Source organism: Dipodomys merriami, unplaced genomic scaffold, assembly GCF_024711535.1.
Source record: "Dipodomys merriami isolate MVZ:Mamm:240054 unplaced genomic scaffold, mDipMer1.0.p SCAF_45, whole genome shotgun sequence".
NCBI lineage: Eukaryota > Metazoa > Chordata > Mammalia > Rodentia > Heteromyidae > Dipodomys > Dipodomys merriami.
In genome coordinates, this window is record NW_027206013.1 from 2,772,837 (window position 1) to 2,786,103 (window position 13,267).

Genomic DNA, 13,267 nt, shown 5'->3' on the forward strand with positions numbered 1-13,267 from the left:
ATCTGCAGCTAACCAGCAAAAAAACAAAAATGGAGCTGTGGCTCAAGTGGTAGATTGCTAGCCTTGAACAAAAAAGCTCAGGGACAGCTCCCAGGTCCTGAGTTCAAGCCCTAGGACTGATGCCAAAAAGAAAAAAAGGATTCACATCTGTCTTAGTCTGCTGTAAGAGACTACCTGAGATAATGGGAATATCCCAGTTCAAGGCTGGTCCAGGCAGATGTTGGCAAGATCCTTTCTTTTTTGGCACAGGGGCTCAAACCTGTTGCACTTGATAGGCAAGTCCTTTGTTACTGAGCTACTTCCCAGCTGTGGCCTACATGGCAGAGTGCCTGTCTAACAAGCAAGATCCTTCCCCCCTCCCTTTTTCTGGGGGGTCCGGTCATGGGGCCTGAACTCTGGGCCTGGGCGCTGTCCCTCACCTCTTCAGCTCAAGGCTAGCGCTCTACCATTTGAGCTAAAGCGCCACTTCTGGCTTTTTTCTTTTTGCTTATGTGGTGCTGAGGAATCGAACTCGGGGCCTCATGCATGCAAGGCAAGCGCTCCACCACTGAGTTACCTTCCCAGCCCCTCCTTGAGCTTTTTTTTTTACTCAAGATTAGTGCTCTATAACTTTGAGCCACAGCCCTATTTCTGGTTTTCTGATGGTTAATTGGAGATAAGATTCTTGTGGAGGGCTGGGAAGGTGGCTCAGTGGTAGAGTGCTTGCCTTGCATGCCTGAGGCCCTGGGTTCGATTCCTCAGAACCACATAAGCAAAAAGAAAAAAGCCGGAAGTGGCGCTGTGGCTCAAGTGGTAGAGCACTAGTCTTGAGCTGAAGAGCTGAGGGACAGCGCCCAGACCCAGAGTTCAGGGCCCACGACTGGACCCAAAAAAAAAAAAAAAAAGATTCTTGTGGACTTTCCTGCCCAGGCTAGGTTCATACCACAATCCTCGGATCTCAGCCTCCTGAATATCTAGGATTACAGATGTGAGCCATTAGCACCCTGTCCAAATCCTTTCTTAACTGATAGCTTGGTGCAGTAGGGGGTGCCTGTCATCCCAAACTATATAGGAGGCTGAGATGAAGAGGATTGCAATTCCAGGCCAGCCCAGACAGGAAAAGTCCTAGAGACTTACCGAAAGAGAGAAGCTGGATGTAGTGGTGCAAGCCTGTCACCCAGCAATGATGGGAAACATAAAAGTAGATATGTCAGGCTGGGAATGTGGGTTAGTGGTAGAGTGATTGCCTTGCATGCATGAAGCCCCGGGTTCTATTCCTCAGCACCACATAAACAGAAAAAGCCAGAAGTGGCGCTGTGGCTTAAGTGGTAGAGTGCTAGCCTTGAACAAAAGAAGCTCAGGGACAGTGCCTAAACCCTGAGTTCAAGCCCTAGGCCTGGCAAAAAACAAAAAAGTAGGTATGTCACTCTCTGACAGGAAGCAGGACCCTATCCTAAAAATAACTAGCAGAAGCTGGGTAGGGTTGGCTCACGCTTGTATTCTAGCTACTCAGGAAGCTGAGATCTGAGGATCACAGTTCAAAGCCAGCCTGGGTAGGAAAGTGTGAGACTCTTATCTCCAATAAACCATCAGAAAATCGGAAATGATGCTATGGCTCTGGTAGAGCACTAGCCTTGAGCTAAAGAGCTGAGAGACAGCGCTAGGCCCCCAAAATAGCAGAAAAACAGCTTCAGGCAGTGTACGGCAGTATGTTGCTAGCCTAGCAAGCAAATGGCCCTGTGTTCGAACACCACCCCCCCCCCCAAAAAAAAAAAAAAGAGACAAAATTCCTGATGCTGGATAGAGAAAAGAGAAGCCGGGCGCCAGTGGCTCACACCTGTAATCCTAGCTACTACTCAGAAGGCTGAGATCTGAGGATTGCAGTTCAAAGCCAGCCTGGGCCTCCAATAAACCACTCGAAAACTGGAAGTGGCACTGTGGCTCAAGTGGTAGAGTGCTTGCCTTGAGCTGAAGAACGCAGGGACAGTGCCCAGGCCCAGAGTTCAAGCCCCACAACCAACCAAAAAATAAATAAATTAATTAATTTAAAAAACAAAAAAGAAAAGAGGCCTGATCATGGTACCATAGTAACTGGAATGTGTGTGTGAGACAGACAGGGAAGAAGGGAGAGAGACAGGTACAGAGAGATCTCACAGTGAGATAAGAAGCAAGATAGCAAACTGAGGAAGCTTAGTAACCTACTCGTGCTCAGAGTAGCTAATGGACACAGCATTGTTCCTTTGGTAAGGTGGAGCTCTCAATGAACTAATTATCCACTGGGCCCTGTGTCTTTCCCCATGCCTTTCACCGGGTAATAATGTTTGAACTCAGGGACAATCTCTCTCTTGCTTAGCTTTTTGGCTCAAGGCTTTTTCTTTTTTCTTTAAATTTTTTAAAATTATTATAAAGGTGATGTACAGAGCATTACAGTTATATATGTCAAATAAAGAGTACATTTCTTTCTGGACAATATTACCTCCTTTCCTCATTCTCTTTCAGTTTTTCCTTCTCATCCCCACCCACAAGTTGCATAATTTTTACTTTATTGTTATTATAAAGGTGATGTACAGAGGGATTATAATTACTGTATAGTTCATTTCCAACATAGTAGCCAAGCCACATCTTCACATTTTTTTGCTGATAATTGGAGATAAGTGTCTCTTGATTGGTCTACCCAGGCTGACACAGCCTACTGAGCAACTAAGATTACAGGCATGAACCACCAGCACCTGACTTAGGCCCCATGTCCTAAGGATTCTACACCACATATTGTGGACCAAACTTCCAGTGCAAAAACCACATCCAAACCCTAGCACCATCTTCACAGAAGCCAGGTTATGAGATAATAATTGTGTTGATATGTCTCCTAAAAGAGAGCTGTCTTTGCAAACTGAATGTAGATCGTAAGTGGTGTTCAAAAGCTTGTTTTCAGATTTTCCTAATTTCTACACACGTGGTGTACCTCTGTGGCTTTGGCCTCATTGAGCAGGATTGAAAACAAAAAAGTGCTTGAGAAGTCTGTAGCTCTTCACCCATAGCTATGTGTACATACTGAAAATTGAGAAAAGCCAGACACTAGTGGCTCTCACCTATAATCATAGCTACTTAGGAGGCTAAGATCTGAGAGTCATGGTTGGAAACTAGCCAGGAGACTTTTATCTCCAACTATCTAGTGAAAAGTCAGAAGTGGAGGCTGAAGTGATAGAGCACCAGGCTTGAGTGAAAAAACCAAGCAGGAGTATGAGCCCCCAAGTTTAAGCCCCACTATGAGCACCAAAGGAAAAAAATAAAACAGGAGTAGAAAATTAGGAAATGATCATGCTCTGTGGGAAAAGAACACATCATGAGCATAGTTCTGTGTCAAGGAAGAAAGAAACCCGATTGTTTTTTGTTTGAAACTTAGATCAAATTACTCATTAAACAAGATGATGACCTTGAAGTTCCTGCCTATGATGACATCTTTCGGGATGAAGCAGAAGATGAAGAGCTTTCAGGAAATGACAGTGATGGGTCTGAGCCTTCTGAGAAGCGTACACGGTTAGAAGAGGTGTGTTTGGGTCTGTTGCAGCATTCTAGGGAAACTATACTCCCAGAGGTCAGAGGTCAGAGCTTGCTGGGGGACATAGCTGGGGGCCTTGGCATAGCTGGAGCAGTAGGAAGTTGAGTTAGCAGGTATGGAAACTGACCCTGGGCTCTGCTATCCTGGCTTTGTGGCGTCAGGCAAGTTGCTGGACCTCTCTGGGCTATGGCTTCCCCCCCCCCCCCCACAGATGGCACTCTACCACTTGAGCCATACCTCCACTTCTGGTTTTTGGCTGGTTAATTGGAAATGAGAGTGTCTCAGATTTTTCTACAGAAGTGCCTTCAAGCCATGAGCAGCTAGGATTATAGGAGTAAGGCACAAGCATCTGGCTTTTACTTTTGAAGCATGGTCTTGCTGTGAAGCTCAGACAGCTTATTCTCAAACTAATAATCATCCTGCTTAGCCTTTTTTTTTTTTTTTTTGTCAGTTGTGGGGCTTGAACTCTGGGCCTTGGTGCTATCCCTGAGCTCTTTAGCTCAAGGCAAGCACTCTACCACTTGAGCCACCTCACCACTTCTGGTTTTCTGGTGGTTTACTGGAGATAAGAGTCTTACAGCTTTTCCTGCCCGGGCTGGCTTTTAACTGCGATCCTCAAATCTCAGCCTTCTGAGGGCTAAGATTATAGGTGTGTAACACCAAGCCCACTGCACACACCTACTTTGGGTCTCTCTCTCCTCTCTTTCTCTCTCTTTCTGTAACTCAAGTGGTAAAGTGCCAACTGTGTGCCAAAAAAACGAGTAAGAGCAGGTGCCTACCCTGAGTTCAAGCACCTGTGTTTACACAATTGCTTGTGTGTTTACACAAGCAATGAGCTGTGGGCATTGGACATCTAGGGTCCCCTGATTTTCTGCCCCTGTTGTCCACAGTGCCAGGATGCCAGAAGGAGCCAGCTCTGCCATGCCTTCACTTCTCCCTTCTCCAAAAGCAGGCTGTGCTCAGGGGCACCAAACGTGCCCTACATTTGACCTCAGGGGTCTGAGATGGAACCTGCTCAGGATGTGGGGGTGAATTTGTGGTACATTTGCTCAACTTTCTGTTTTCTTTGTTCCCATCCCAGGAGATAGTGGAGCGAACCATGAAGCGGAGGCAGCGGAGAGAGTGGGAGGCTCGGAGGTGAGGCTGTCCGGCATCGTCTCAGTGTCAGCAGCCTGTTTTCCCTCGGCTTTCTGGTGCCTCTGAGGCCTTTTGTGTTTCCTGCATGCTGCCTGCAGTTTTTGTTTGCTTGCTTATTAGTTTTGTTTTCCATCTTAGGAAAAATTCCTTTACTTTACCATATCAAGGCCAGCTACTCCAAGTGTGGTCCCAAGAGTGACGGGTCAGGCCCAGAGGTCATCAGTGGCATCTGTGGGATGCTGGCCTTTAGCTCTTGGCTTATTGTTAGACTTTTCAGGTGTAGGTACTTTTTTTCTTTCGGTGGTGCTGGACTTGGATTTGAACTCGGGGCCTCGTATTCTTTGTCTTTTTCACTCAAGGATGATGTCTACCACCAGAGCCACACTTCCACTTTAGGCTTTTTGATGGTTAATTGGAGATAAGAGTCTCACACACTTTTCTGCCTAGGCTGGCTTTGAACCATGATCCTCAGGTATGATCGATTAGAACCTAGCTTGTGATTTTCTTTGTTGTTGTTGTTGTTGTTATTGTTGTTTTTCCTCCTCCTCCTTCTCCTCCTTCCTTCTCTTTCTCCTTTCTCCTTCCTCCTCCTCCTTCTTGTTTTTCCAGTATTAGGGCTTTTACCTTAGGGCCTCCCTCTGCTTGCTTATTTCATGGATGGTTCTCTACTACTTGATCCATGTCTCCAGCCCAGCTTTTTGCTGGTTATTTCAGAGATGAAGTCTTTTTTTTTTGGGGGGGGGGTCCAGTTGTGGGGCCTGGGCGCTGTCCCTCAGCTCTTCAGCTCAAGGCTAGCGCTCTATTGAGCCACAGCACCATTTCCAGCTTTTTTTTCTTTTTGCTTATGTGGTACTGACGAATCGAACCCAGGGCCTCATGCATGCAAGGCAAGCGCTCTACCACTGAGCCACCTTCCCAGCCCCAGAGATGAAGTCTTCATGACTTTTCAGTCTGTGCTGCCCTCGAACAAAGATCCTCTGGATCTCAGCCTCCTGAGTAACTAGGATTCCAGATGCCCCAGTTTTTAGCTGTAAATACTTTTATTTGCAAAATCTTCATAAATAGTAAGTAGATCCCAATTATGTTAAACTTTTCATAGAAAAAAAAGAAGTCTGAACAGAACTTAGGTATCCATAATTCCTCTCCCTAATTGCAAATGTAAGGAAAACAAAAGGGCTTTAAAATGGAAAATATCTGAAGGGTTATTCTAGCTTTAGTTGAACATGCAGCAGTGCTGTCAAGGTGGTGCAGGGGGACTCTTGGCTGGACCCTCATTAAAGGCCTCACAGGGTCATCCAGCTCTGCTTCCCCGCTGCTCCAGCCCAGGACTCACCCTTTCCTGTAAGGAAACAGTGTAAAACCACTCCAGAAAGTGAGAAAAGGCACATGAAATTGAAACCTCTTTGTGCAACTACTTAAAGAAAACAAAAATAAACAAAAGATAAGTGAAAATAACACATTAGCTCACTGTACAGTTCAAAGAGAGTCTGAATTTGGGTTTATCTTTCTGAGTTGTGTACATTTTACATTATCAAAATATGTTTCTGCCAGGCGCTGGTGGTTCATGCCCATAATCCTAGCTCCCCAAGTGGCTTAGATCTGAGGAGCATGGTTCAAAGCCAGCCCAGGCAGGAATGTCTGTGAGAAGACTCATCTCCAGTTAACCACCAGAAAACCCAAATTGGCGCTGTGCTTAAAGTGGTAGAGTGCTAACCTTGAACTGAAGAGCTCAGTCAGGGACATCACCCAGGCCGAGTTCAAGCCCCACAACCAACATAAACACACACACACACACACACACACACACACACACACACACACACACACACATACACACACACACACACACACACACATCACCCAGGCCGAGTTCAAGCCCCACAACCAACATAAACACACACACACACACACACACACACACACACACACACACACACACACACACACACACACACACACACACACACACACACACACACACACACACACACACACACACACACACACACACACACACACACACACACACACACACACACACACACACACACACACCCTTCTAAGGTCAGGCGCCAGTGGTGGTTCATTTCTGTAATCCTAGCTACTGAGGAGCTGAAGTCTCAGAATTGATGTTCAAGTCTTCAAGACTTAACTCCAGTTAATCACCAAAAAACTAAGTGGTGGAGGTGTTGCTCAAATAGTAGAACAGCTGCTTTGAGTGACAAAACTAAGGGACAATACCCAGGCCCTGAGTTCAAGCCCCAATACTAGCATATACACACACACAGATGCTTCTAATTTTTTTTTGGGGGGGGGTCCAGTCGTGGGGCCTGAACTCTGGGCCTGGGCACTGTCCCTCAGCTCTTCAGCTCAAAGCCAGCACTCTACCACTTGAGCCACAGTGCCACTGCCGGCTTTTTCTTTTTGCTTATGTGGTGCTGAGGAATCGAACCCAGGGCCTCAGGCATGCAAGGCAAGCACTCTACCACTGAGCCACCTTCCCAGCCCTGCTTCTAATTTTTTTGACCTGGATATAACTATTTTTGAGACAGTCTTACTATGTAATTCAGGCTGGCTTCAAATTGCAAGTCCTCCTACCTTAGCCTCCCAAGGACTGGGACTTTGCCCCCTCTTCTCCCTCTCTCTCTCTCTCTCTCTCTCTCTCTCTCTCTCTCTCTCTCTCTCTCTTTCTTTCTTTTTCTTTTTTTTTTTTTTTTGGGTCCGATCGTGGGGCCTGAACTCTGGGCCTGGGCGCTGTCCCTCAGCTCTTCAGCTCAAGGCTAGCGCTCTACCACTTGAGACACAGCGCCACTTCCGGCTTTTTTCTTTTTGCTTATGTAGTGCTGAGGAATCGAACCCAGGGCCTCATGCATGCAAGGCAAGCGCTCTACCACTGAGCCACCTTCCCAGCTCCCCTTTCTTTCTCTTTCTTGTGCCATTACCAGCATGAAATTCAGGGCCTTGTACTTTCATTTTGTGTTTTTGCTCATGCTGGCACTCTACCTCTGGAGACATACCTTTACCTCTATCTAGCCTTTTGTTGCTTAATTGGGCATAAATGTCTCATGGGCTTTTCTGCGATAGTCTTGCTTTGAATCTTGTTCTCAGATCTCAGCCTTCTGAATAGCCTGTAATCCTACAGGCATGAGTAACTGGCACCCAGCATATAACCAGTACTGGGACTTGAACTCAAGGCCTGGGAGCTGTCTGTTAGCTTTTTGAGCCATAACTACTTCTAGCTTTTTGATGGTTAATTGGAGATAAGAGTCTCTTAGAGTTTCCTGACCAGACTAATTTCAAAACTCATTCTCTCTCTCTCTCTCTCTCTCTCTCTCTCTCTCTCTCTCTCTCCTTCCCTCCTCCCCCTCTCTCTCTCTCCCTCTCCCTCCCTCCCCCTTTCTCCTTCCCTCTCTGTCTCAGTTTCTGTCTGTCTTTGTCTCTGTCTCTATCTCTCATAGCTAGGATTACAGATAGGAGTCACCAGTATCCAGAGGATAACTATTTTTAATAGCTTTGAACAACCTTTGTAAACTGCTTAATATTTAATTGGCACTTTCTCTTTTTTTAATGTTTGATTTCTTTGTTACTATGTTAATTATATATACGTACAGAGTTCAGTATGACATAGGGTCCAACTCCTTAGGTTCAATATTTAATACTACAAAAAAGAAAGAAAGGATGAGAGAGAGAAAGGAAGGAAGGATAGGTTGTCATTTTCTATTCTTTTTTTTTTTTTTTTTTTTGTGGGGGCGCAGTCTTGGGGCTTGAACTCTGAGCCTGGGCACTGTCCCTGAGCTTCTTTTGCTCAAGGCTAGCACTCTACCACTTGAGCCACAGCACCACTTCCAGCTTTTTCTGTTTATGTGGTACTGAGGTAGCAAACCCAGGGCTTCATGCGTGCTAGGCAAGCACTCTACTACTAAGCCACATTCCTAGCCCCTCACTTTCTATCTTGAGGCAGAGTTTGTCTTCATATCCCTTCATATACTTTCATACCCTGGTTTAGCTTCAAATTTGTGACCCTCCTGACTACTGAGTGTTGGGATTACCAGTGTATGCTACCACACCTAGCCTTTTAACTCCTTACTTGAACTATAGATTACTTTCAGTATTTTCCCATTATAAATAAGGCTATAGTTATAATTGTGCACATAGTAAGTTGTGTTGTTCCTTCAGATTTCCTGCCAGGGCATTTTATGTTGCTTGTCACAAGCAATTTGTATGGATTTTATTGCCTTCTCAGTGTTGTATGTCCACACTCCACTGAAGAGTTAATAAGTGTAAATAAATGGTACCATGATTTAATTTGCATCTCTTTGAAGACAGAGGTTTTAGTGTTTTTCTAAATGCTTTCTGTCTTCTAGTTTAGACCCACATTTTCTATCATTACAGGAGAGACATCCTCTTTGACTATGAGCAGTATGAATATCACGGGACATCGGTAAGTTCCAGTAGTTAAAATTCACTATAAAGTTGTGACTGGCAGTCAAAGTCCTGAAATATGAGGAAGGAACAAAGATTTTGTAGCCATAAAATCTTGGCTTGAATCATTACTGCACAGCCTCTGGCTGTGTGGCCTTGGGCAGAGGTACAACATCTCTGGCTTTACATTCCTATGTGAAGAAAATACAGATAGTTGTTGACTTTGGGACTTAGGGTAGTTGGACTTTGGGGTTTGTTTATTTGTTTTGGTATATGTGTACCAGTACTGGGGCTTGAATTCGACCCGAGTACTATCCCTTATACTTTTTTGCTCAAGACTGGTGCTCTACCACAGCTCAATTTCTGGCTTTTCTTTTATTCTTGTCAGTCGTGGGGCTTGAACTCAGGGCATGGGCGTGTCCCTGAACTCTTACTCAAGGCTAGTACTCTACCACTTTGAGCCATAGCACCACTTTGAGTTTTCTGGTGGTTAATTAGTCTCATGGACTTTCCTGTCCGGGCTGGCTTTCAATTGTAATCCTCAGATCTCAGCATCCTGAGTAGCTAGGATTACAGACATGAGCTCCTGGCTCAGCAGTTACTATTTTTGCTCAGCGTTTAAAGAATAGATTAAATCTGTATCAGGAAGATAAATCTGGACTTACCCCATATATCATTATGTATGTCATGAAACAGAATTTTGTATAGAAAACCTATTGTGTTTGTTTTCTTTCTTTTTTTTTTTTTATGCTTATACCTGGGCTTGAACTCAGGGCCTGGGCACTTTTTTGCTCAAAGCTAGTGTTCCACCACTTGAGCCACAGCTCTACTTCCAGCTTTTTGGGGTTGATTGGAGATAAGAGGCTTGCTGTCCAGGACTGGCTTCCCTGTCCTGGCTGGCTTTGAACTTTGATCCTCAGATCTAAGCCTTCTGAGTAGCTAGTATGAGCCAGCAGCACCTGGCCTGTGTTGATTCTTAGTATTGAACAGAACTCTGGACCTTAAGTAGCCCTAGAAATGAGTATGCAATAAAACATTCTATATTCATTCTTAGAATTTTACCCTTAGATCTTGAACTCACCACTGTATTTCTCACGTTCTTTTTATCATCAAGTTTGTCATCCTTTGGCCCTCTCTGCTGAGCCCTTGCAAATGGACAATTCTAAGCAAGGGTTCTCTGGAGGGTGATGGCATTTGCTCAGAGATAATACCTCCAGATATGGTCCTGTTAGAAATCCTATCCCTAGCCAGGTGCCAGTGGCTCACGCCTGATATCCTAGCTACTGAGGAGGCTGAGATCTGATGATCGCAGTTCAAAGCCAGCCTGGGCAGGAAAGTCTGTGAGCTCTTATCTCCAGTAAACCACCAGAAAACCGAAAGTGGAACTGTGGTAGAGCACTTACCTTGAGCTGAAGAGCTGAGGGACAGTGCCCAGGCCAAGTTCAAGCTCCATGACCAATAAAAATTAAAATAGAAAAGAAATCCTGTCCCTGAGGAAGCCCATGGCTTTAGAGTCTTCTGGTATGACACTTTTTCTCTTACACTCTTTTTTATTTATTTTTTTAATTTTTATTTTTTGCCAGTCATGGTGCCTGAACTCTGAACCTGGGTGCTGTCCCTCAGCTCTTCAGCTCAAAACTAGTGCTCTACCACTTGAGCCACAGCACCACTTCCAGCTTTTTCTTCTTATGTGGTGCTGAGGAATAGAACCCAGGGCCTCATGCATGCGAGGCAAGCACTCTTCCACTGAGCCACCTTCCCAGCCCCTCTTATACTCTTATAAACTCATACCCTCCTCTCAGATGTTGCTAAGTGCCATCATGGAAAGCATCAATGGAAAGACCTTCCTCACAGAGTCCTGAGGTCCCTCCCTCTTGCCTCACTGGCCTTCTTGGGAATGTATTTGAAGCTGCCAGTCAAGTGGGAATAGAACAGATACAGCATAAGAAGGAAGACAGCACCTGCTTTGGGCATCACCCTGTGAGAGTTATAGTTCCCTGCCCAGGGCTGCACCAGGACTTCCCACCAGGGGGCATTGTCTTCCCTTACACATGTTAAGATGCACAGAGTTGACAGTGGAGGAGAATGTGCAGGCCAACTGTGTTACTTTCATCTTTCCCTTACCTTAGTGTTAGCTTACTCCTATGTCAGGCTGGACTCCTCCCTGATGAGTGCTCCCCATATGCAAGAGCTTGTGTAGGTCCCTGCTAGCTCAGATACTGTGTTGCTTTCCCATGAACACAGCTGCCTTTGGCCTCTGGCCTCTCTTTTTCCTCGTAGTCGGCAATGGTGATGTTTGACTTGGCGTGGATGATGTCCAAGGACCTGAATGACATGCTCTGGTAGGTAGTCACCAAACATCCTCCATGTTGAGATCCCTGCCACCAGCTAAGGTCAGAGCCACATGGTACTCCCTGGGAATCCCAGGCAGACGCTGCCCCTGACTGGGATTATGCATGCGCCTACTCTTCCTCAGGTCAAGTATGTGGCTCTGGGGCCTTAACACAAACTCAGAGCATGGATGGTGCTGCTCAGGTGCAGCTACCCTCTTCCCACCCCTGACACAGTGCCTCTGCTTGGTAGATTCAGGTTGCTGAAGAAGTGTGATCTGAACAAGACAACCCTTTATAGGCATCGCTACAGGCCTGGCACATTTTAAAATCAGATACAGAAAACCATTCTTGCCTTTCATTTCTCTGTGCAGCCTGCAGGCAGGCTTCATCACATAGATCAGTAAGTCAAGGCCAGTGACTGTAGATTTGTACTGCTCTGGAAACAAAGTGCAGTCTTTATAAGTGAGAAGAATATGGATGTGGCCTGACTTGATCTTTGTGGAATCAGTCTCAGGGGACTGTATAGGGCTATCTCTAGGTTTAAGGGTTCTTTATCATTGCCTGGACATTAGGGTACTGGCCTATGGCTTTTGTCAGTCCTTGATACTTTTTATTTTTGTTTGTTTTTGTGCTGGTACTAGGGCTTGAACTCAGGGCTTGCACATTGTCCCTTAGCTTTTTTGTTCAAGACTGACTCTTTACCACTTGAGCCACAGCTCTGCTTCTAGCTTTTTGGTGGCTGTAAGAGTCTCATGAGCTGGGTGCCGGTAGCTCACATCTGTAATCCTAGCTACTCAGGAGGCTGAGATCTGAGGATCATGGTTCAAAGCCAGCTCTGGCAGGAAAGTCTTATCTCCAACTAACCAACAGAAAACTGGAAGTGGTGCAGTGGCTCAAAGTGGTTAGTGCAATAGCCTTGATCTGAAGAGCTCAGGGACAGGGCTTAGGCCCAGAGTTCAAGCCTCATGACCAACAATAACAATAAAAAAAAATATCATGGACTTTCTGGCCCAAGCTAGTTTCAAACCTCAGTCTTTAGATCTCAGCCTCCTAAGTAGCTAAGACTACAGGTGTGAGCCACTGACACTCAGTTCAGTCCCTGGTGGTTTGATTTTTTGTTTCTTTGTATTTTTTTATTTGCGGTTGTGGGGCCTGAACTCTGAGCCTGGGCATTGTCCTTGAGCTCTTCAGCTCAAGGCTAGCGCTCTAACACTTGAGCCACAGCACCACTTCTGGCTTTTTCTGCTTATGTAGTGTTGAGGAATTGAATCTAGTTTATGGCTATCCAACCATTGCTCTAGCACTGGGTGGCCACCCTTGTGTTTCTTCTAACACCTACGGCTAACTTGGCCTAGGTTAGCCCCTGGTTCTTTAGAAGGAAGGTAAAAATCCTAAATGCCATCACAGCAGAAAAGAAGTTTCAGTATTAACTACTTGCAAATCCTGGGTGGGCATAACAAGTCAGGAGGCCATGCCACACTAAAGGTCTCCTAAAAGTGTTGAGCCTGTGCTGCCCCTCCCCCCACCTAGCTGCACACTAAAGGCTCTGCCAAGCCTAGGTAGCCTGCAGCTGCATTCATCACCTCTTCTCCTTCTAGGTGGGCCATCGTTGGACTGACAGACCAATGGGTGCAAGACAAAATCACACAGTAAGGATATGTTTTTAACTTCCCTGGGTCAGGCACCCCAGGTCTGCCTGCGCTGTGGGCATGTGTGACAGTCTCTGAACTTGCAGCAGAGAGGAGAGGCAGTATCACTTGGGTCCTACAGAGAATGGGGAAGGGCTGACCTTCCTCCTTGAGTTGAATCCTTGTCACCAAAGAAAGGGCTTAAAGCC

At 45.8% G+C, this 13,267-nt stretch overlaps 1 protein-coding gene across 1 annotated transcript in view; it reads left to right on the plus strand.

Moving 5' to 3' along the window:
* Window positions 1-13,267, plus strand: part of Cdc45 (cell division cycle 45) — a 29,879-nt gene that overhangs the window by 2,703 nt on the left and 13,909 nt on the right. The window contains exons 5-9 of the mRNA XM_069994342.1: window positions 3,383-3,526; window positions 4,620-4,675; window positions 9,068-9,116; window positions 11,378-11,439; window positions 13,029-13,079. Of these exons, the coding sequence (XP_069850443.1) occupies window positions 3,383-3,526; window positions 4,620-4,675; window positions 9,068-9,116; window positions 11,378-11,439; window positions 13,029-13,079 (362 nt within the window). The remainder of the gene's footprint in view (window positions 1-3,382; window positions 3,527-4,619; window positions 4,676-9,067; window positions 9,117-11,377; window positions 11,440-13,028; window positions 13,080-13,267) is intronic.